At 47.6% G+C, this 22,489-nt stretch overlaps 1 protein-coding gene across 5 annotated transcripts in view; it reads right to left on the bottom strand.

Moving 5' to 3' along the window:
* Nucleotides 1-22,489, bottom strand: part of SYT14 (synaptotagmin 14) — a 60,558-nt gene that overhangs the window by 15,210 nt on the left and 22,859 nt on the right. For all 5 annotated transcript variants that reach the window (XM_055125979.1, XM_055125980.1, XM_055125981.1 and 2 more), the window contains 3 exons: nucleotides 21,355-21,570; nucleotides 5,558-5,829; nucleotides 4,341-4,790 (listed from right to left, as the gene is read on the bottom strand). In XM_055125979.1, the coding sequence (XP_054981954.1) occupies nucleotides 4,341-4,790; nucleotides 5,558-5,829; nucleotides 21,355-21,570 (938 nt within the window). The remainder of the gene's footprint in view (nucleotides 1-4,340; nucleotides 4,791-5,557; nucleotides 5,830-21,354; nucleotides 21,571-22,489) is intronic.

Here is a 22,489-nt window from a genome sequence, read left to right as displayed (position 1 = left end):
GCCGCTTTTTGAGCACAAAATGGAGGTACCAGCCCGGCTGCCTCGGGATGCTCGGGAGATCCCAGGGGGCAGGGGGTACCGGCCCCGCCCTCTGCCGATATTTAAGCCCAGTGGCCACATGTGTGCGGCCTTTCCGCTGCTGCTGCTGCACGAGCACAATCCTGGAGGCCAACTGAACTACTCTGGACACGAGCAGCTCCCAGAAATGCCTCCAGACTATGAACTGAGCCACTGCCCCATGCGGCGCCAGCGGGGAAGGGTTTCTCTCTCCAGGCTTTTCCATCTTATGAGCACCACAAAAGGGAAGTAAAAGCTCTCAGTGATGCAATTTCTGGCAGAATTTTCCCTGGACTTTATACAGAAATCCAAAACTGACCTAATATCTCTTAATTATCAGCAAAGTGAAACGGTTCCTTTTTAGCAGGTCTGACTTTGGGGGGAAACTCCAAACAAAATAATAGTGAGTTTTTTGTTGAAATATTGAAGGTAATCAAAGTAGCAGCCATTTCTCTAGACTGTGAACTAAGCCAGAGCCCCATGCCGGCCGAGGAGAGGAAATATCCTTCTTTCTCAGTTCTTTTCTCTTTTCGGGGAGAAACATGGCATGGCGTCAGTCATATTATCTATTAAGCAGGTACGAACTTGGTGGTGCGGGAAGGAGAAAAAAGGGAAAAAAATATGTACTTGGAACAGCTGGACACTTGGGCAATCTTGGGCCGGGGCCAATACCAGCGCACACTACGCCGAGATTCCACCCGGGTGGCCACACTTTTGTGCGGCCACTTTGCTGCTGATCTACCAGAATCCGGAGGCCAACTAGACTACTTTTGGTTCCAGAAACTGCTTGCATGTCTCTAGACTGTGAACTAAGCCATAGCCCCACGCCGGCCGAGGATGGGAAATATCCTTCTTTCTCGGTTTTTTTTTTTCCTTTGTCGGGCAGCATGGCATCAGCCATATTATGAGGACTCTTAAGCAGGCACGAACTTGGTGGCTCAGGAAGGAGAGAAAAAAAAAGAGTTATGTACTTAGAACAGTGGGACTTCATATCTCTTCATTCTCAGCAATGGAAAACTAATTACCAAATGCTTCCTTGGCAGTAGGGCTGTCTTTTTGGGGGAAACTCCAACAACAATAGTGAGTTTTGTGTTGAAATATGGAATGTAATCAAGGTAAAGAGAAAATGAAGTAAAATTTATCAGTTACACAGGCGGGGGTGGGAGGGGCGGGGGGTGGGAGGTATACTGGGGTTTTTGGTGGTGGGACATGGGCACTGGTGAAGGGATGGGTGTTTGAGTATTGTATAACTGAGACATAAACCTGAGAACTTTGTAACTTTCCACATGGTGATTCAATAAAATAGATTTTAAAAAAAAGATAATGATGACTTTCCGGCCCCGCGCGAGATCGACCCCGGAGGCAACTGAACCATTTTGGACACGAGCGGCGCCCCCAAAATGCCTCCAAACTGTGTGCTCGGAGCTTCTGGCCCAGGCGCTGCCGGCAGGGTATGGTCTTTTCTCTCTCAACTCTTTCTTTTTGAACTCAGCGAGGCAATAGCCAGTTTTTAGACTCTACAGGAAGCCCGGAAATGCCGATGGGCGGGACTTCCGGATCCGCCCTGTGCCGGCTGACATTTAAGCACAGAGCCATGTGGGGACGCTCCTTTCCGGCCCCGCGCGAGATCAACCCTGGAGGCAACTGAACCACTTTGGACACGAGCGGTGTCCCCAAAATGCCTCCAAACTGTGTGCTCGGAGCTTCTGGCCCAGGTGCTGCCAGCGAGTGATGCAATTACCAAAAGAATTTTCCCTGGACTTCATATAGAAATCCAAAACCGCGCGGCTGCAATAGCAGTCGCGCGACCTAATATCTCTTGATTGTCAGCAATGTGTAAATGTTCCTTTTTGGCAGGGCTTAACGTGGGGGAAACTCCAAACAATAGTACTAAGTTTTTTGTTGAAGGGTAAAAGATTGTAGCGATAGAATTTTAGGCAGAATTTTCCCTGGACTTTATATAGAAACCCAAAACTGCGCGGCCACGGCAGCCTAATGTCATCTAATCATCAGCAATATGAAATGGTTCCTTTGTAATGGGTTGGACTTTGGGGGGATCATAATAGGGTTAAAGTTTGTAGCGACGTGTAATTTCTGGCTGTACTTTCCCTGGACTTTATGCAGAAATTCAAAGCCACAAGGCCGCTGCCATGGCCGCGCAACCTATTGTCATTTAATCATCACCAATATGAAATGGTTCCCTTTTAACGGGTCGGACTTTAGTGGGAAATCCTACCAAGAATAGTAAGTCTTTTGCTGAAATATTGAAGGCTACCAAAGTGGTAGCCATCTCTATAGACTGAACTAAGCCATATCCCCACGCTGGCTGAGAAGAAATATCCTTCTTTCTTGGGAAGAAATGCGGCGTGGCGTTAACCATAGTATGATGTCCATTAAGCTGACACGGACCTGGTGGCGTGGGAATGGGATACAAGGGAATAAATTATTATGTACTTGGAACAGCGGGACGCTGGTGGAATCTCGAGCCGGGGCCGATACCAGCGTCTTACTTTTGGTTCCAGAAACTGCTTGCAGACATTCTACCAGACTATCAACTAAGCCAGAGCCCCACGCCGGCTGATGACGGGAAATAACCATCTTTTTTGGTTTGTTTTCCCTTTGTCAGGCAGCGTGGTGATTACTAAACAGGCGTGATCTCGGTGGCGCGGGACGAGGGGGGAAAACAATAGAAAAGTTATGGAACAAACAGCGGGACTTAATATCTCTACATTCTCAGCAATGGAGAGCCATCAAATGCTTCCTTGACAGTGGGACTGTCTTTTCTTTTTTGGGGGGAAACCCTAGCAACAATAGTGAGTTATGTGTTGAAACATGGACTGTAACCAAGATAAAGCGTAAACGAAGTGAAACTTATCACTTACAAGGGCGGGGACTGGGGGGGCGGGAGGGGGCGGGAGGTATAATGGGGTGGTTGGTGATGGAATATGGGCACGGGTGAAGGGAAGGGTGTTTGAGTATTGTATAACTGACATAATCCTGAGAACTATGTAACCCTCCACATGGTGATTCAATAAAATTTAAATTAAAAAAAAGATAATGATGTTCTTAGCTTAAAGTCAGGAAACCCTTGAGTTTCAAATTTGCTTTCCCAAACTTTAAAATGGTAATAAAACTTCTCTTTGCCACAGACAATTAGAAGATTAGTTCTGACTCAAATGTTAAATGTTACAAAAAAGTTAATGACAAATGAAACAGCAAAAGGTGATTTATGCATTCATTAAAATATGAACATGAAGGATATTTCTAAGCCTTAAGGCAGCTTCAGAGAGAGTTCTCTAGCTAACTGAGTTATTTCAAATTCTGTACAGACCTTTCTAGAGGATTCTAAGTTGTTTTGTTCAGATCCTTCCAGAGAATTCAAAGCAAGCGCTTTTGGGAAATGAAATGTTAATAGTTATAGAAATAGCAATGCTGTGGGGCCAGAACAATAGTTTAGTGGGTAGGGTATTTGCCTTGCACACTTTCCATCTGGGCTCACGCTAGTTCCCCATATGGTTCCCTCAGTGCCTTAAAGAGGGATCCCTGAGCACAGAGCTAGGAATAAATCCTGAGCACTGCCGGCTGAGGCTCAAAAACCAAACGAAAATGTAAAGAGGGAGAAGGAGGTAGAGAGACAGAGAGAAACAGAGAGAAGAAACAGACATGGAGAGAGGTAGAGACAGTGGCAGAAAGTGAGCTGGAGAGGGACAAAGGAATCGGCAACAGAAGAGGAAAGAAGAGTGTGAGGTGTCAGTGTTGGACTTCAGCAGCACTAGCGCTGCGGAATCAGCTCCAAGGGCGCGAGGGGAACGAGGCTGCCTCTTGCGAACCTTTAAGAATGTGGCAGCTGGGCTGGGCAGGTATTGGGCCTGACACAGCTACTGTGAAAGCAAATTTCTCCAGAGCCGCCAGCCCAGACAATGGGAGTCTGAGGCGCTACGTACCCCTGGTTCCTATCTGGAGAGAAATATGATTCTATGAAATGCTTATTCAGTCACCACCTGACAGGCATCAATCATCGACCACTCAATCACCATATGAGTGTTCCTCAGGAAGGAATGTGGGAAACATGGGCAGAGATACCAGGGAGGATGCCACAAACCCATCAAATCCAATGTCATCTCAATTTCCGAGGCCACTTCTGCAGAGGAGAAAGAAAGGACCCCGGCGGCCTATGCAGGGCTGGGTCACAGGCTCAGAGGAGAGGGCTGCATGGGTGGAGACGGGGAGAGCCAGTGGATGTGTCCATGGCAAGCACATGAAAAGCATGAGCAGATACTCACAGAATGTTCGCAGGAAGGCTCCAGGATCACTGGCAGCGACACCTTTCCCTGGAGATTCAACTTGGTCAAATAAAAGATCTTCTCACCAACAATCTTCTCCTTCTTCATGCGGTGGACACCATAGAGCCGAAATCGTACCGCATAGTTGCCGATCAGCTCTGACTCCACATGGTTGAAGCGGAACGTCTCTGTGAACACTGGGCATGGGCCCCGCTGGACACTGGTCTTGGCCCGCTGCTTCTTGATGGGCAGGAGGACCAGGTGGACCTGCCACGAGTTGCCACCTGTCCTGCTGTACGTGGGGATGTCTGTCACGGCTGTCACAGTCACCAGAAGCTTCTGCTCCTGGGAGTCATAGTCGAAAGTCACGTCGAGTGTGCCATACTTGGCTTCCGGCTCGGGATCGAAGGGCTTGGGGAGCTGAGAGGGAGACCCGTGGCCTGACATGTCCTGAGAAAAGAGGAGACAGCTTCGATCTAACTCTGCCATGAGGCCGGACGCGTGTGAGAGTACCTGCTGCACCTCCCAGAGAGGAGGGGGCCAGCGAGGTCCCCACCACCAGGAACCTCCAGGACAGGGACTGGCAGCAGCCAGCCAGTGCCCTGGACAATGTTCAGCCAGAGCGCCTGGGCCCGCCCAGACCCTGTATGGCACCAAAGCTGGTGGACAGCAAAGCTCAGAATGTGTCATTTACCTCATGAAGCTTTGAGAAGTGGATATAGGGTTTTTTCATTGTTTTGGGGGGCCACACCCAGCGGTGCTCAGGAATCACCCCTAGCTCTGTGCTCAGGGCTCTCTCCCGACTCTATGCTCAGGACTCACTCCCAACTCTGTGCTCTAGGATCAATCCAGGGTCTGTTCTCTGGGATCACTCTTGGCTCCATTCTTGGTGACTATTATTTCTGGAGCACGGGAATGGCTGTGTACAAGGCTGGTGCTTCCTCTGCTGTACTGCCTTCACAGACCTTGGAACTGAGAAGTAAGTGATCCTGCACAGGTCTCAAGAAAGTGTTATGTCTCACTTCCAGACTCATGGAAGCAGCCACTGACCCTCTGTAACAAGGCTGGAGAGATCAGGAATGGTGGCACATGTGGGACGAGGGGTACTGGGCCTGGCTGCTCAGGTCTGTCTGCAGCATCTTCCCTCTTAAATCTGGAGTGGCCTATGAGCCCTGGACTTCGGAGGGCCCCCGCCCCAGGCTGCCCCGCCCCCTCACCTCGGGGTTGAGCACGGCAGTGCTGTCGCTCGGCACGTCCTCATCATAGCCTTTGCCATGGAAGCCACCAGCCTCAGGCCCGGGGCTGCCCTCACTTGGGCACTTGGTGCAGGAGCACCGGGGGCTGCTGCAGCAGTGTGAGAGCTCGCACTTGCCATCCCCCAACTCTGATGGGGTGCAGGAGAGGTGGGGGGAGCCACTGTCATCGTGGTAGGGCGGCGGCTGCAGCTCGTCCAGCGGGGGACTGCCCCTCATCCTCTGGATGTGGTGCCCTGGTAAGAGGAGAGGCTGTGAGCAGGCCCTTGTCCCAGGCAGACACATTCTCTTCCCTCATCTGCCGCCCGCCCCCACGTGACGACACTGATTCCAAGAACAAACGTGGCCCCCACCCCACCCTGCAGTCACAGCCAGTCACAGCCAGTCATACCCAGTCTCACCCAGTCACACCCAGCCACACCCAGTCTCACCCAGTCACACCCAGCCACAGCCAGTCACAGCCAGTCACAGCCAGTCATACCCAGCCATACCCAGCCACAGCCAGTCACAGCCAGTCCTACCTAGTACCAGCTGAGCCACAGTCCAGCTGTACCCCAGCCACACCCCACCCCTGTAGCTGGCTTTGATCAAACATCCCATAGCACCTTGATCCCAATAAAAGACTCAGCACAGATTTACAGATTCATTTCCCACAGGCCTGACTTTGGAAAAAGAAAACCAAGTCTCCAACAGGGTATTCATATACTTCATTCATAAAATGTAGACAAAATACGAGAAGCCACAGAGAAGCCACTGCAATGGCTGAAAGAAACCAACAAACACATCAAAATACAAATGAAACCTGAAGCAAGCAGCAGACCGCACAGAGAAAAGCACACGCCACAGCAGGACTCACAGAAGCCGAGCAGAGCTCTGGGCCTAAAACCCACACTACCCAGAGACTGGAAGGTACTGACCAGGTAAGTACTGGCATCTCTGGACAGAAAGGGTGTGAAGGCCGAAGGTGCTGGGTGCCAGGGTGCAGAGAAGACCCCGACTGTGAATGTGCAAATACCGAAGGCCTCTGACGGGAGCAGGGCTGGACTGAGTCAATCCGTGAGTGTCTCAACAGCTGCTTGCCTGAGGTTCAGGTGGGGCTGATGGATGCTGGCGGCTCCTGGAAACCCTGGTCTGCCTGCTTCACACTATAAGGGCTCTGAGGGTAAGGCTGGGCTCTCGCCCGGGCCCCGCTCTGGCTGCTCCTTCATGTGCCCTCACATAGTGACCTGCATGCTCGAAGTCAGAAAGGGTCTGGGAATGAGACCCGGGAGTTTTGATCCTTATTGCATGTTTCCAAGAAAAAGTAACCAAATTTGCAAGTCTGCTTTCAGCTCTGTAGGAATCCACCAAGGTCCAGCCATTAGAATGGAGCGGCATGAACATCAGCACCTACGACCTTTACCTGGTTTCAACCCAGGTACCCTATGCAAAACTGTCATTCAAGATTCAACTAAGTATAAAATACAAATCAGAAAAATTGATACAAAAAGGTTAAAAACAGGGAGCTGGCCCAAAGGCAGGAGCACAGGCTGGGGCACAGGCTGGCTCTCAACACTGCCAGGCAAGGTAAAAACAAACAAGGGAAAAAGCAAACTAATGCATCCTCTGCCCTGTCGCCCCCAATATCCTTGCCACCTTGGCACACCAGCCGTGGCAGCAGAGAGCTGGCACCACGCCCAGGCAAACTTTGGTGCCTGCTGCTAAACCGCAAGTCTATGACATTTCACATGATCTGAGTGCTTCATATATCTCGTACCTAGAATATACTCATCAAAAAATGAAAGTAGAAGGGTGCCTCTTACCCTCACTGAGCTTCCCAGCTGTCGGTGCCCGCGCGCTGTGCCCGCAGACACCCCCCCCACCCCCGACCCCATCTCCAGCCAGTGTCCAGTGGCCAAAAGGGGCATGGGCTCTTTGGTAGTGGGTGTGGCCACGTTTCAGTGGGCGTGGTCGCCGGGAGCAGCGGCTGCAGTTATTTTTCCCTGTTCTAATGTACTTGACAGACGTCACAATCCCCATTAACTAACTTTGTGGAGATCTCCCCAGTTACCTCAAACACAAAAGGCTAAATTAACGACTAGACTACTCCAATTGCACCAAAATATCGAAAACTCACGATAAGAGAGATTAGCTCTAGTGAATTGGAAGGTCCCACCTCCATACAACCGTGACAGCATGAAGAAACAGCGCAAATCCCCACAGCAAGGAGAGGACGAAGAGTCCAGAAGCCTCAGCAGGGGGTTCCCACAAATGTGATCTCTCTGATAAAGAACTCAGAGAAGAAATTCTGAAAATGTTCATCGAACTTAAAGAAACGGTGGAGGAGTCAGTGAAGAAATTATGGGAAGAAATGAGAGCAGAAATAGGAAATCTACATTCAGAAATATCACGAATAAAAGACACTGTAGACGAAATAAAAAACACAGTTGGAGCCCTCAACAGTAGAATGGCTACAGCTGAAGAGAGAATTAGTGAGCTTGAAGATGAGCAACAGAAAGCCCACAGGCTACAACAAACAATTGGAAAAGATCTTAAAATGGCTCTAGGGCGAATCAGAGACCTAGGGGATGATGCCAAGAGGAATAACATAAGAATCATTGGAGTTCCAGAAGGACTGGGAGGCAACCCTAACGAGAAAGCCACAGTTAAAGATATCATTGCTGAAAAGTTCCCAGAGCTGGATAATGCAGATGTTCACATCCTAGAAAGCAGAAGGGTGCCAGCTAGAAGGGACCCCAATAAAAAGACTCCAAGACATATCTTAGTCAGAATGATGGATGCCACAGATAGGGACACAATACTGCAAGCAGCAAGGTCAAAAAAAGAAATCACATACAAAGGAGCACCACTTAGATTCACAGCAGACTTATCAGAGGAAACCCTCCAACCCAAAAGACAATGGTGGGATATAGTGAAAAAACTCAATGAAATGAATGCCTTACCACGAATACTTTATCCGGCTAAGCTCTCACTCAAACTCGACGGAACCATACACTATTTCATAGATAAACAACAAAAAAGGAACTTCATAGACTCAAAACCAAGCTTAAAAGAAGGACTAAAGAGGCTTTTGTAAGACAAGGAAAAACCCTACAAGAACAACAAACCCCGCAGAAAGATGACACAAAATCTCATGACAATAATCTCTCTCAATGTCAATGGCCTAAGTGCACCAATTAAAAGACACAGAGTGGCAAAATGGATTCAGAAACAAATTGCCAGCAGAATGTTGGCATTCTGCTGCCTACAAGAAACACACCTGAACAGTCAGAGCAAACACAGACTCAAAGTCAAAGGGTGGAAAACAATCCTGCAAGCAAACAACTCTCTCAAAAAAGCTGGGGTTGCCATACTAGTATCCAACAACATAGATTTCAGGTTGAAAAAGATTATAAGGTACAGCGAAGGTCACATTCTATTTATCAAGGGATATGTACAACAGGAAGAAATCACACTCTTAAACGTATACGCACCTAGTGAGCAACTGGCTAAATTCTTAAAACAACTCCTAACAGACTTTAAGGAGAACATTGCTAGCAGCGCAACAGTAGTCGGAGACTTCAACACCGCCTTATCACCTCTGGATAGATCAACAAGAATAAAACTCACCAAGGAAATACTGACACTGAAGGAAAAAATAGAAGAGAGAGGCCCAAAAGACCTATACAGGGCTTTACACCCCAAAAAGAAAGAATACACATTCTTTTCCAGTGCACACAGAACATTTTCCAAAATAGACCACGTACTGGGATACAAAACATACCTCAATAGAATAGGAAAGATAGAAATTGTATCAACTACCTTCTTAGACCACGATGCGCTGAAGATAGAAGCTAACCACACACAGATGCAGAGAATCAAAGCAAACACCTGGAAATTAAACAGATCAGTGTTGAACAGTGAGAAAGGAAATCAAGGAAGAAATCAAGAGATATGTCGAAACAAGTAAAAATGAAGACACGACCTCCAAAACCTATGGAACGCAGCTAAAGTTGTGTTAAGGGGAAAATTTATAGCTCTGCAAGCATTCCTTAGGAAGGAAGAAAGGGCCTACACAGATAGCTTGACTTCACAGCTCAAGGCCATAGAAAAGGACCAGAAAAAGGAACCCAAACCAGACCGAAGGAAGGAAATAATAAAAATTAGAGCAGAAATTAACGACATGGAAACCCAGAAAACAATCCAAAAGGTCAATGAAACCAAGAGCTGGTTCTTTGAGAAAATCAACAAGATTTATAAACCGCTAGCAAGACTCACAAAGAAAGAGAGAGAGAGAGAACCCTAATAAACCGAATCAGGAATGAAAAGGGGGACATCACAACAGAAACCAATGAAATTCAAAAGATCATCAGAGACTACTTTGAAAGTCTATATGCCACGAAACAAGAGAGCCTAAAAGAAATGGATTAATTCCTTGACTCCTACAATCTCCCAAGACTGAACAAAGAAGACTTGGAATACCTGAATAGACCCATTAATATCAAGGAAATTGAAACTGCAATCAAAAGTATTCCCAAAAACAAAAGCCCAGGTCCAGATGGATTCACTGGCGAATTCTTCCAAACACTTAAAGAGGCCCTGCAGCCAGTTCTCTTCAAGCTTTTCCAGGAAATTGAAAAAACAGGAACTCTCCCAAACAGTTTCTATGAAGCACATATCTCCCTAATACCAAAAGCAAACAAAGACACCACTAACAAAGAAAATTATAGGCCGATATCCCTGAGGAACACCGATGTGAAGATCCTCAACAAAATATTAGCAAATAGGATACAACAACTCATCAAAAACTCATACAACAACTCATCATACACCATGACCAAGTGGGATTCATCCCAGGGATGCAAGGATGGTTTAACATTCGGAAATCAATCAACATAATCCATCACATCAACAAAAGTAAAGATAAAAACCATATGATCATATCGATTGATGCAGAGAAAGCATTTGACAAGATCCAACATCCATTCATGATGAAAACCCTCACCAAAATGGGTTTTGGAGGAACTTTCCTCAAGATAGTAGAAGCTATCTACCACAAGCCTATGGCAAGCATTATCCTCAAAGGGGAAAAACTAAGGGCCTTTCCTCTAAGATCAGGCATAAGACAAGGATGCCCACTCTCACCATTTCTGTTCAATATAGTACTGGAAGTACTTGTGATAGCTGTTAGGCAAGAAAAAGATATCAAGGGCATCCAGATAGGAAAGGAAGAAATCAAACTCTCACTATTTGCAGACGATATGATACTATATCTAGAGAAGCCTAAATCCTCTACTAAGAAACTCTTAGAAACAATAGACTTGTACAGTAAAGTTGCAGGCTATAAAATCAATACCCAAAAATCCATGGCCTTCCTATATGCAAACAATGAGACAGAGGAAATGGACATGAAAAAAGCAATCCCATTCACAATTGTGCCCCAGAAAATCAGGTCCCTCAGAATCAGTTTAACTAAGGAAGTAAAAGACCTCTACAGAGAAAACTACAAGACACTACTCCATGAAATAAAAGAGGACGTGAGGAAATGGAAACATATCCCCTACTCATGGTTAGGGAGAATCAACATTGTCAAAATGTCAATATTCCCAAAAGCATTATACAGATTCAATGTGATCCCTATAAGGATACCCATGACATTCTTCAAAGAAATGGATCAAGCAATCCTGAAATTCATATCGAACAACAAACACCCAAGGATTGCTAAAACAATTTTTGGGAAAAAGATGATGGGAGCCATCACCCTCCCCAACCTCAAACTTTACTGCAAAGCGGTAATAATCAAAACAGCATGGTACTGGAACAAAGACAGAGCCTCAGACCAATGGAACAGGGTGGAATATCCCTACACACAACCCCAAATGTATGACCATCTAATATTTGATAAGGGAGCAAGAAATGTGAAGTGGAGCAAGGAAAGCCTCTTTAAAAAATGGTGCTGGCACAACTAGACAACCACATGCAAAAGAATGGGCTGAGACCTCAACCTCACACTATGCACAAAAATCAGATCAAAATGGATTAAAGACCTCAACATCAGACCACAAACCATAAGGTACATTGAAGACAAGGTCGGCAAAACCCTCCATGATATTGAAGCTAATGGTTTCTTCAAAGTGACACGCAACTGACCAACCAAGAGGAAACAGAGATAAACAAATGGGACTACATTAAACTAAGAAGCTTCTGCACCACAAAAGATACAGTGACCAGAATACAAAGACTATATACAGAATGGGAAAGGATTTTTACCCAATACCCTTCAGATAAGGGGTTGATATCAAGGGTATATAAGGCACTGGTTGAACTCTACAAGAAGAAAACATCCAACCCCATCAGAAAATGGGGCGAAGAAATGAACAGAAACTTTCCCAAGGAAGAGATAGGAATGGCCAAAAGGCATATGAAAAAGTGCTCTACATCACTAATCATCAAGGAGATGCAGATCAAAACAACGATAAGATACCACCTCACACCACAGAGACTGGCACACATCCAAAAGAACAAAATCAACCGCTGTTGGAGAGGATGTGGGGAAAAGGGACCCTTCTACACTGCTGGTGGGAATGCCAACTGGTTCAGCCCTTCTGGAAAACAATATGGACACTTCTCAAAAAATTAGAAATTGAGCTTCCATTTGACCCAGCAATACCACTTCTGGGAATATACCCCAAAGAAGCAAAAAGGTATAGTCGAAATGACATCTGCACTTATAAGTTCATCACAGCACTGTTTACAATAGCCAGAATCTGAAAAAAAAAAAAAACGAGTGCCCAAGAACAGATGACTGGTTAAAGAAACTCTGGTACATCTACAAAATGGAATACTATGAAGCTGTTAGAAAAATGAAGTCATGAACTTTGCATATAAGTGGATCAACATGAAAAGTATCATGCCAAGTGAAATGAGTCAGAAAGAGAGAGACAGGCATAGAAAGATTGCACTCATCTGTGGAATATAAAATAAAAGAGTAGGAGACTAATATCCAAGAATAGTATAAATAAGTACCAGTAGGTTGGCTCCATGGCTTGGAAGCTGGTCTCACATGCTGGGGAAAAAGACAGCTCAGATAGAGAAGGGAAGACCAAGTAAAATGTGGGAGATTCATGCTGAAAGTAGACAAGAGACTGAACACAATGGCCACTCAATACCCCTATTGCAAACCACAACACCCAATTGGAGAGAGAGAACAAAAGGGAATGCCCTGTTACAGAGGCATGGTGGGTTGGGGGGAGATGGGATTGGGAGCTGGGAGAGATACTGTGCTTATTGGTGGTGAATGGGCACTGATGGAGGGATGTGTTTCGAACATTGTATGAGGGAAAAACAAGCTCGAAAATGTGTTAATCTGTATCTGTACCCTCATGGTGATTCACTAATTAAAGAATAAAATAAATTAAAAAAAACAAAAAAATGAAAGTAGAAAATCAGTACAATTATATCTGAAGTGGCATTTGCTCCATTTCCCAGAGTGCATCATTTTATTCATATAAAAGAAAATAGCTTTGATTCACATCCCTGAGTTTTAATTTGAATCAAGCAATAATCTGAAAGTAAATTCCAGCAATTGCCTCATCTGATATACCAAATCAGAAAACAAAATCTCCTAAGTGCTATATACACAAAAATATACCACAACTGATACTATAATACATACCATAATTTATTTTTAGTATCTGTACAGTCTTGTTCAATTTATATATTACACTCTGTACTATGAATAATTTTGTGAGGAATTTTTACATTTGTTTTATAAAATGGAAAAGAACCATTCTTTTACCATTTGTTCATAGAAAGAAACCATAATTCAGTCCTAGCAGGTAAAATACACAAAGCTTTGCACAGGGAGGTAGGAAGCCCAGAGCTGGGGCGGGGGAAGAGGCCAGTGGCAGGCAGAGGCTGAGAGACAAGGAGAACAACTAATTAGCTTTTACTCACAACGGTAGCTGGGACAGATCTCAATTCTTGAGGAATAAAACAATGATGCAGCTTCATACCCACTTCGTATTAAGAGACTTTAGACATTCTAAACATCAGAATTCTTTCATTTATTCTTTCATTTTTTATAACACCAGGTAACAGGCACTTCAAAAGTAAATGGTTGAAATTGTTGTGATTGAGGGATTATGAAGCAGTAAGTGCTTCAGAATGTTGATGTAATATAGCAATCACAGACCTTTGTAAATCTGCAAAAGGCTTTGTTTTCTTGTTATTCATATTGAAACTCTACAGAGGAAGAACTTCTTTATTTTCACAGGGAAGGGCTCCACATTTTTTAAAAAAATCTTTGCATTAATATTTTGACCATTGTTATGAACCCACCATCTGAATTTATTATTTTGTAACTAAAAATAAATGAAGTGCTAAGGGGGAAAAAGGTTGTATAATGTTAGAACTTTGATTAGCAATCACAGCTGCACCAGAATTAGTTTCTATAGCAACAGGAAGAAATTGCAATGTGTTGAATTGCAATGCAATACAAGATTATTCTTTGCAGATTGCAATTCAGAAGGAAATCTTTGAAGAATTTTGTCTTAAAAGTTATTAATCTGTTATCCCTCATAATTCTCAAACAGAAAATACCCAGTGATTCTAGTATACTTTCCCTGAATCTTGTTTTAGTTCATTAAACTTAATATGTTTCCCCAAAAGATTGGAAAATTTAATATACCTAAACAAAAAGGATTTTGGACTACTGTCTTATTTGAATTTTAAAATGTAAAAAGCCTGGACTCACTCCTGCTTGCATGAAGACAGGAAGACTGTGCATCCGGTATGTCCAATCTATAGATGGGAGACAGAGGGCATGTCTGGGAGGGCAACTTGGGAGGGACAGAAACAAACAAGAAGCAGCATACTCCACACAGAGCCCAAAGCGTGCAGTCCCCGCTTCCTAATGATGAGGGGGGCACCCCTTGGAGTGCCTCGCCCTCACTTTTGTCCAAGGAAAGATAATCCTTGAATTCCAAGTGCTGTCTGAAAAAAAATAAATTAAATAAAACTAATACCTCCCTCCATCCCCTCCAGCATGAGCTATTTTTGGAGTCTAATTAAAAGCCTCTGCCTGTACCTTCTGTGTACTTTGCCCTTATAATGAGGCCCATCACCAGCTCCCTCTATCCATCTCAGCTCCAAGTAGCTTAGGGGTTGCCATGGATACAGTGACATGCATTCTCTCTCCACCCGAAACTGCAAAACTGCATCTGTATCTCATCAAAGACATGAGCTCTGCCCGGCAGAGATGAGGCTTCCAGGCAGCAGGCACGGCTCAGTGCCTGCCACCAGCCGGCTCCTGTGACTCGCGCTCCTCCCTCGGAAGGGATCTGGGCAGACCGCACAATGCCAGAAAGGTGGGTGGTGTCAGAAAGAGAAGGGGCAGCTGGGCACACCCTGTCAACTGCACTGTGTGCTATCCCAGGAAGCCGAGACCCAGGGCCCCAGGGAGAGCCGAGACCTGGGACCCCAGGGAGAACTGAGACTTGAGACCCCAGGGAGACCCGAGACACAGGACCCCAGGCTTGGAGACCAGCAGGAGCATAAACTTCTTCACAGTGAAGGCAGATCCTGGATTAGATCTTGAGCATCTCCCCTGGTAAAAGCAGATCCTAGGGGATTTCCTGACACTGGGCAAGTTCCTGGCTAAGTGCAGGCCTGTACTAAAGTCACCATCATGAAGTAGACTGGGACAGCTTCTCACCAGGCACACCTCCAGCAACAATGATGGGCCGGAGCTCAGACTATGCCGTTTCAACTCTGCTACCCACTTCTCACTGCAGAATCTAATTCCCCTAATAAAGGAAAGCCTTTCTCTATCTATATAAAACACCTTTTGACAAAATCAGAAATTTCTAACCTTCTTGACTTGCCATGGGGAGGGAGGGAGAGAATAATTGGCTGAGACGCTGCCTTGTATGGTTTCCAGCACCACACATGGTCCCTCTAAAAGAGGAAGCCTGTGTTTCCCCTTGCCAGTGAAGCAGAAAGCCAGATTCCATTTTGTACCTCACGGTCATGAGTTTACAACCTACTCAGAAAAACATGCCAGACCCCAAGGACACGGACTTAAACAAGCCAGACCCCAAAGACATGCCCAGACATCTGACCACAGATAACAAGGATGATTCAAGTAAATGTAACAAGTTGTGTTAACTACTCTGTTTCGCTTCTGTACCTTTGCTTGCTTGCTTAAGGTCATGAGAATGCACCTGGTATAGGGCACCCAGACAAGACATTAAGGCATGCACTCAGGCACATGGGCAGGAGGGCATAGGGTTCAAAAACCTCCCCTGCAGAAGCTGGAGTTCCGAGCCCAGGGAGTGGTCCCTGCCTGCAAACCCTCAGAGTTGAGTCCCTTGTATGAGTATGTTTTGATGTGTGAACAAAACCTTGAAAAATCTGTCCTGTCTCTGTGTGTCTCAGGCGGTAGCTGAGCTCAGGCTGTGGCCACTTAACACCCACTTGGGGAGCTTCTTTTCTTTCCTCTTCTTTCCAATAAACTTTTCCATTTTCCAATTCTGAGTCTGAGCATCTTTATTATTCAATATTTTCATTTCTGAAAATATTGAAGAACCGGGAACCATGAAAGAACAGAGACCTGCTGCCGCCACTTCCAGCTGCCCTGCATCACCCCGAGCACCACCAGGAGTGAGCTCTGAACACAGTCAGAAGGACCCAAACCTGCCCACCCCCAAAGAAAGGGAATACACTGCCATCTTATCAGATGGCTTGTGTTTAAAAACTAGTATGGCAGACGGGGGGCTCCTCGTTAGTATAGTGATGAGTGTCCCTGCCTGTCACAAAGGAGACCAGGGTTCCTGTTGGAGACCCAACAGGGAGGTACAAATGATTTTTATTGGGCTGGAGTGATAGCACAGAGGGTAGGACATTTGCCTTGCACATGGCCGACCTGGGTTCGATTCCTTCGTCCCTCTCGGAGAGCCCAGCAAGCTACCGAGAGTATCTTGCCCACACAGCAGAGCCTGGCAAGCTACCCGTGGCATATTCAATATGCCAAAAACAGTAACAAGTCTCACAATGGAGATGTTACTGGTGCCCACTTGACCAAATCGATGAGCAACAAGATGACAGTGATACAGTGATGGCATGGGGGACAGACACTGAATGTTGCTCTCGAAGGCAGAGCACAGAGTGCGAGCCCAAAGACCCTGCTTTCCCGTGGCACAGGGTTCACAGCAAGAATCAGGTGGAATGTGGATGGCCATGTCTCCCAATAAACACTAGAGTCGGTCTCTGGCCTATGCCAGGTCAGATGGGGCTGTACAGGCAACTCCAGGAAAAGAGCCACTGAGGAGAGCTCAGGGATGGGGCTGGCATGGAAGAGCCTGGCACCTACAGACGGTCCCACCTGTGGAGGGCCCAACCCCTCTGAGAGCACCTCCCACAGCTGGGAGACGGGGGTCGCTGTCCAGTGCAAACAAGACAAGGGAAGGGGGCAGTCTGTTACACCGGTGCTGAGGGGTATAATGTGCCCCAGTTGGCTCAGCTGAGCCCCCGAGATACTAAACAGAACATTCTAAGCACCTGATCTCCCAGGGCCAGAGCCAAGCACTCAGGTCTCCGTGTAGGCCAGGGAGGTTGGGGGCAGGGTGGGAGAGGTCCCCCTCACAGCTGCCCGCGCCTGAGCAGCCAACAGCGGTCTGGAAGGACTTAACAGCCTGAACTGACATGAGCCCTCTGGCCTCCCCCAGCTCCCTGCACCCACCCGAGGTGCAAAACACAGCCCCGGACATTCAGCCAACGGCCACCACGCTTCTCCTTCAAAATGGCTGACACCACATCTGCGACAGCCTTCGCATGCTGGTGCTACACTCAGTACAAGCTCCAGCAGCCTTGCAAGAAAGCAGCAGGCCTGAGTCAGGAGAAGATGGAGACACCAGAAAGTGCAGTCAAGGTGTGTGTCCATCGTTCGGAAGGTCTCACACACAGAGGGTGTGTCCACAGTCTGGGGGGTCTGGGTGTGTGCATGGTTGGGGGGTCTGGGGATCTGAGTGTGTCCGCAGTTTGGGTCTGTGTCCCGGCTCATGAATGGCAGAGAGCCAGGGAGGGCCGTGCAGCACAGGAAGAAGTGAACTAAACAGGCAGGATGTGCCAGCTGACTCCAAGATCACAGAGATGGCTCGGGTGAGTCTCCAGCCCTAAATACAGACCAGGGAGGAGAGAAGGTGAGTCATAGCAGAGGCACAGAGGCCTCTGTGGGCAACTAGAATCAGGGCTCAAGGGAGACTGGGAGGAGCAGAGGGCAGCATAAAGGGTGGGGCGCATGCCTGAGACCCTGAGTGCGATTCTGGCTCTGTGGGGGATGGCCTGGATGTTCCCAGCCCCAGCAATGGACCTTCCTACAGGTTGACCGAACATTGCCAGGAGCAGCTCTGGGGAGCCCTGAGAGCTGCTTGGGAGCCCTGAATCCAACACTGGACATAAAGAAGGGTCACAATGCTCTCCTGAAGGAGTCATGTCTTAGGGACAGGAGGACTGCGACATGGTGATATTACAGACCATTATCAGGCATAGATTGAGGGAAAAAATGCCCTAAAATCACATCTGTCTGTAATAAAAAGCCACCATCAAAAGCATCCTGGCATAGCCCATTTCAGAAGGAATGGAAGGAGGCCTCCAGTCCAACTTTGCCATACAAATAGAGCCCATGGGGAGAGGGGACAGCTAGTAGGGCACATCCCTTGCACATAGATGACACACACTGAGTCCCTGAGTACCAGCGACAGTGACCCCTGTGTACAGGACCAGGAATAAGCCCTGAGCACTGCTGAGTACGGAAAAAAACAAAGGGCCCAAATTTATCCACAGCTATATAATGTAAGTGTTCAATACACAAGTCAGAAAATGTTTAAAACCAAATACTGGGCTGGGGCAATAGTACAGCTGGAAAGGCCAACCTGGGTTTGATCCCCAGCATCCCATATGGCCCTCTGAGCACCACCAGGAGTAATTCCTAAGCACAGAGCCAAGACTAACTCCAGAGCACTGCTGGGTATGGTCCAAAGACAACCTCCTTCCCCCCCCCAAAAAAATGCAATTCAGATTATTTTCACAATTAGAGGACATCTGTATTTAGAAATGTAAAATAAAATAGATGTCAAGGGCAGGGCCAGAGCAATAGTACAGTGGGTAGGGTGTTGGCTCACATGTGCCAGCCTGTCTTCAATCCCTGGCATCCCTGAGCACCATCAAGCATGATTCCTAAACTCAGAGCCAGGAATAACTCCTGAGCACTGCCAGCTGTGACTCAAAAGTTAAAAATACAAAAATCAAAATAGGTATTGTGGGTAGAGAAAGAACTCAGAATGGACTGCGTTCTACTGCCAGTGCCACAGAACAGCATGAGCAAGGGCCCTGTGGCCCACTGCTGTCTCAGGTTTCAGAGTGCACAGATCAGTGGCTGCTACTGGAACCAGCAACAGAGGGCTTCCCGCCTGTTTATGTTTAAAATTTTTTTAGAAATGGCATCTGTCAGAATGATCAGCCAGCGAGCACAGAGGGCCATGATCATCCACGGTGTGCCACAGTATTCCTGCCCGAGTGCAGCAGAGGAGGTGGGAGTCTGCCCATGCATCTCAGATGCATCATCTTTCATATCTAAAACACAAGCTCAAGCTCCTCCACTGGCAGGTGATGATTCGCACATATTGGCCCTGAGTAGTTCTGCACTGTAAAAGCCAAATCTCTAAATACGCACTTGGTTATTAGTTCTACTTTTACCCTCCACTGGTACACTGTCATGCACTTAAAATTCAGAGCATGTTTACGAGATCTATCCGGCAGGCTAATGCAACCACTCAGCAGACAGCCATGCATAATTCAATCAATATCCGCAGACTTGAAGATTTGAGGTAAAAGTAACCTCTAAAGATGTGTGAGGGTGTGACTGTAACATGAATGAAGTAGACCTAATTTTTCTCTTTATGTGACAAGTTGATACTTTCTGCAATGGAATGCCAAAAATGCAAGGCCACTTAGAACTGTATGCTGCTGGGAGAGGAAAAAATAAATAATTGAAAGAATAAATAAAGAAGCTATGGTAGTCTCAGAAAATTAACTCCAAGCAGTGAAAGATAATGCTGAACTAGATTCAGATAGCGAAGTTCACCTCACAACGACAATGTGCACACAGTTCCCCCACAGCCAGAGAGCAGGTGGGCAGCAGCACTGATCTGTAGGGGCTGAGCTGATCTGAAAAGCCCCCTGCACCTAAATTCAGATGATGGCTTTAATATTTGCAGAGTTGGTTTTATTGCAATTTCTCAAATAAAATCCCTATGACTAGTGGATTTCAGTAATAAGCATCATGTCTAGAAACACCCTACCTGTCTACAAACACTTGAGTCTGTCACATTCAGACGGAGTTTTGTGGGCTGTGTGGGTCAAGCCCTGCCACAAGGTTTTGACTCTCCCTCAGCACTCGCCTCTCAGTGAGTTTCTGCTTTATGAAAAAAAATTTAAAAACATAGCCAGAGCTCAGTCTACACAAATCATAAGTATTCACCAAAAACTTGACCCAGGGCCTGTGAAGGGTACAGCCAGGTTGGAACGTCTCCTCAGGAGTAGGACTGTGTCAGACCTCGTCTGCCAGCAGAGTCCTTGCTCCTTATTTCAGTGCCTCAGCAGGCCAGTAACCTTTTTGAGGCGCCCGTGAGTTTGGTCCAACAACACCGGCAAGCACGGGGAAACGCTCAGATGCACAGTGTGTTTGTGTCCAAAACAAAGAGAAAAATTAATGTGGGAGTGAGCGCAGTCTGGGTGCTGACAGCTGGCAGGCCCCGGGCCACTGACCTCCCTAGAGACGAGGCTCCTGGAAAACCTGCGCATACTCTCCTGCCTACTGATAGAGACAAATACTCCAACAGGGAACAGGGTTGTCTGCATTGTGGGGGCTCCAAGGCTGGTGATACCCCAAATCTTGGCTTGGCCCATCCCACATCCTCTCTGATGCAGAAAGGAGTAGCAACCCAAGCCCAATCAGTGAAGGGCGAACTGCCACCCAGAGGGACCCAGAGCAGGATCCCAGGGCCATGGTGTGCTGGGCTAGACCCTCTCTCTCTCTCTCTGAGAGGTCCCCCTTTCTGGAGTATCCTGAAAACCCTGGTTCTTGGAAACCAGCTGGTATGAGCTCAGAGTTTTCTGTCCTGATTTCCAGACCTATTCTGGAGAGCTTGTGGAGTAGAGCCCCAAGTTCAGGGAATTTTCAGATCATTTTAACACTGAGACCCATGTTCTCTCTTAGAGCAGAGCCAACAATGTGGGGGGAAAGGCACTGTGTGAACCTGGAAAGGCTGGGACGGATGTCCACGAAAGCCAGAGGCCCCCGGCCCAAACCCCAGGCTGCACAGTCCGATGCTGCATCTCTGCTACAGGCTTCCTGCGGTGGCTCAGATGTCACTCCCGCTCCAGAGCCACATGGTGAGGTGGGGCATACAGGAGGGGAGGCAGCGGTGGGTGCTGAGCACACCCTGAGGCTGGTGAGAGGCATGAATACAGCACCTGCCACAGGCTCCGCTGCCAAAGCCAAGACCTACGCAGCACCCCTCCACCCCCTCCAGCTGCACGTCCCCTATCACTACCCCCTCCTCGGGCTGCACGTCATCCCCCCACCACACCCATCACAGAGTGGCCGCAGTCACGGGGCAGGGTTGTGTTTGAACTCAGGTGTGGGCCGGGACTGAAAAGAAAGATACAAATCAGGATACACCACGTCCTCAAGCAGGGCATCCCAGCCAGGGCCAGCTCACCTCCGTCCAGGGATGCCTCACTGCCATAGCCATCGTGCTCAGCTGCGAGAGGGCTGTACTTCTGCCGGGTCTCCCACACCGAGCTCTGCGCTCTTGCCTCAGCCGTGGGGAGCCTGGCACTGTGGGTCCTGGACACAGCCTCATGGTACTTGCCCAGAGCCTCGTCCTCACTCTCCGAGGATGAGCCGTGCTCCTCTTTGTCCAGGTAGGAGTTGTCTGTGGGGACAAGGAGAGCATGTCAGCCCAGCACATGAGAAGCTGCAGAGCCCTCAGTGTCTGGGCCACAGCACACAAATGGGCAGGGACACACATGGGCACACACATACATGCAGGTGGCAACACACACATGCAGACAGGGACACACACAGGCAGGCACACACAGGCAGGTGGGAACACACACAGGCAGGCATACACACAGGCAGATACACACAGACAGGCACATAGGCAGGCATACACACAGGTGGGCACACACAGGCAGGCAAACATAGGCGGGCACACACACAGGTGGGCACACACAGGCAGGCAAACACAGGCAGATACACACAGGTAGGCAAACACAGGCAGACACACAGGTGGGCACACACAGGTGGGCACACATACAGGCTGGCACACACACAGGCAGATACACACAGGTGGGCACACACAGGCAGGCACACACAGGTGGATACATACAGGCAGACACACAGGTGGCCACACAAAAGCAGAGATACACAGGTGGATACACACAAGCAGAGACATACAGGTGGGCATACACAGGCAGGCACACATAGGTGGGCAAACACAGGTGGGCACACACACATGTGGGTACATACAGGTGGGCACACACAGAGGTAGATACATACAGGCAGGCAAACACAGGCGTACACACACAGGTGGGTACACACAGGTGGGCACACACACAGGAAGGCACACACAGGCAGGCACACACAGGGGGCACACACGCAGGTGGGCACACACAGGTAGGCACATACAGGTGGGCACATAAATAGGTAGGCACACACAGGTGGGCACACAGTCAGGCACACACAGGTAGGCACACACAGGTGGATACACACAGGCAGAGACACACAGGTGGATACACACAGGCAGAGACACACAGGCAGGCACACACAAAGGTGGATACACATAGGCAGGC

This window comes from Sorex araneus, chromosome 2 (genome assembly GCF_027595985.1).
Source record: "Sorex araneus isolate mSorAra2 chromosome 2, mSorAra2.pri, whole genome shotgun sequence".
Lineage (NCBI taxonomy): Eukaryota > Metazoa > Chordata > Mammalia > Eulipotyphla > Soricidae > Sorex > Sorex araneus.
The sequence above is the reverse complement of the archived record's forward strand: the minus strand, read 5'-3'. Positions and strand labels throughout refer to the sequence as shown.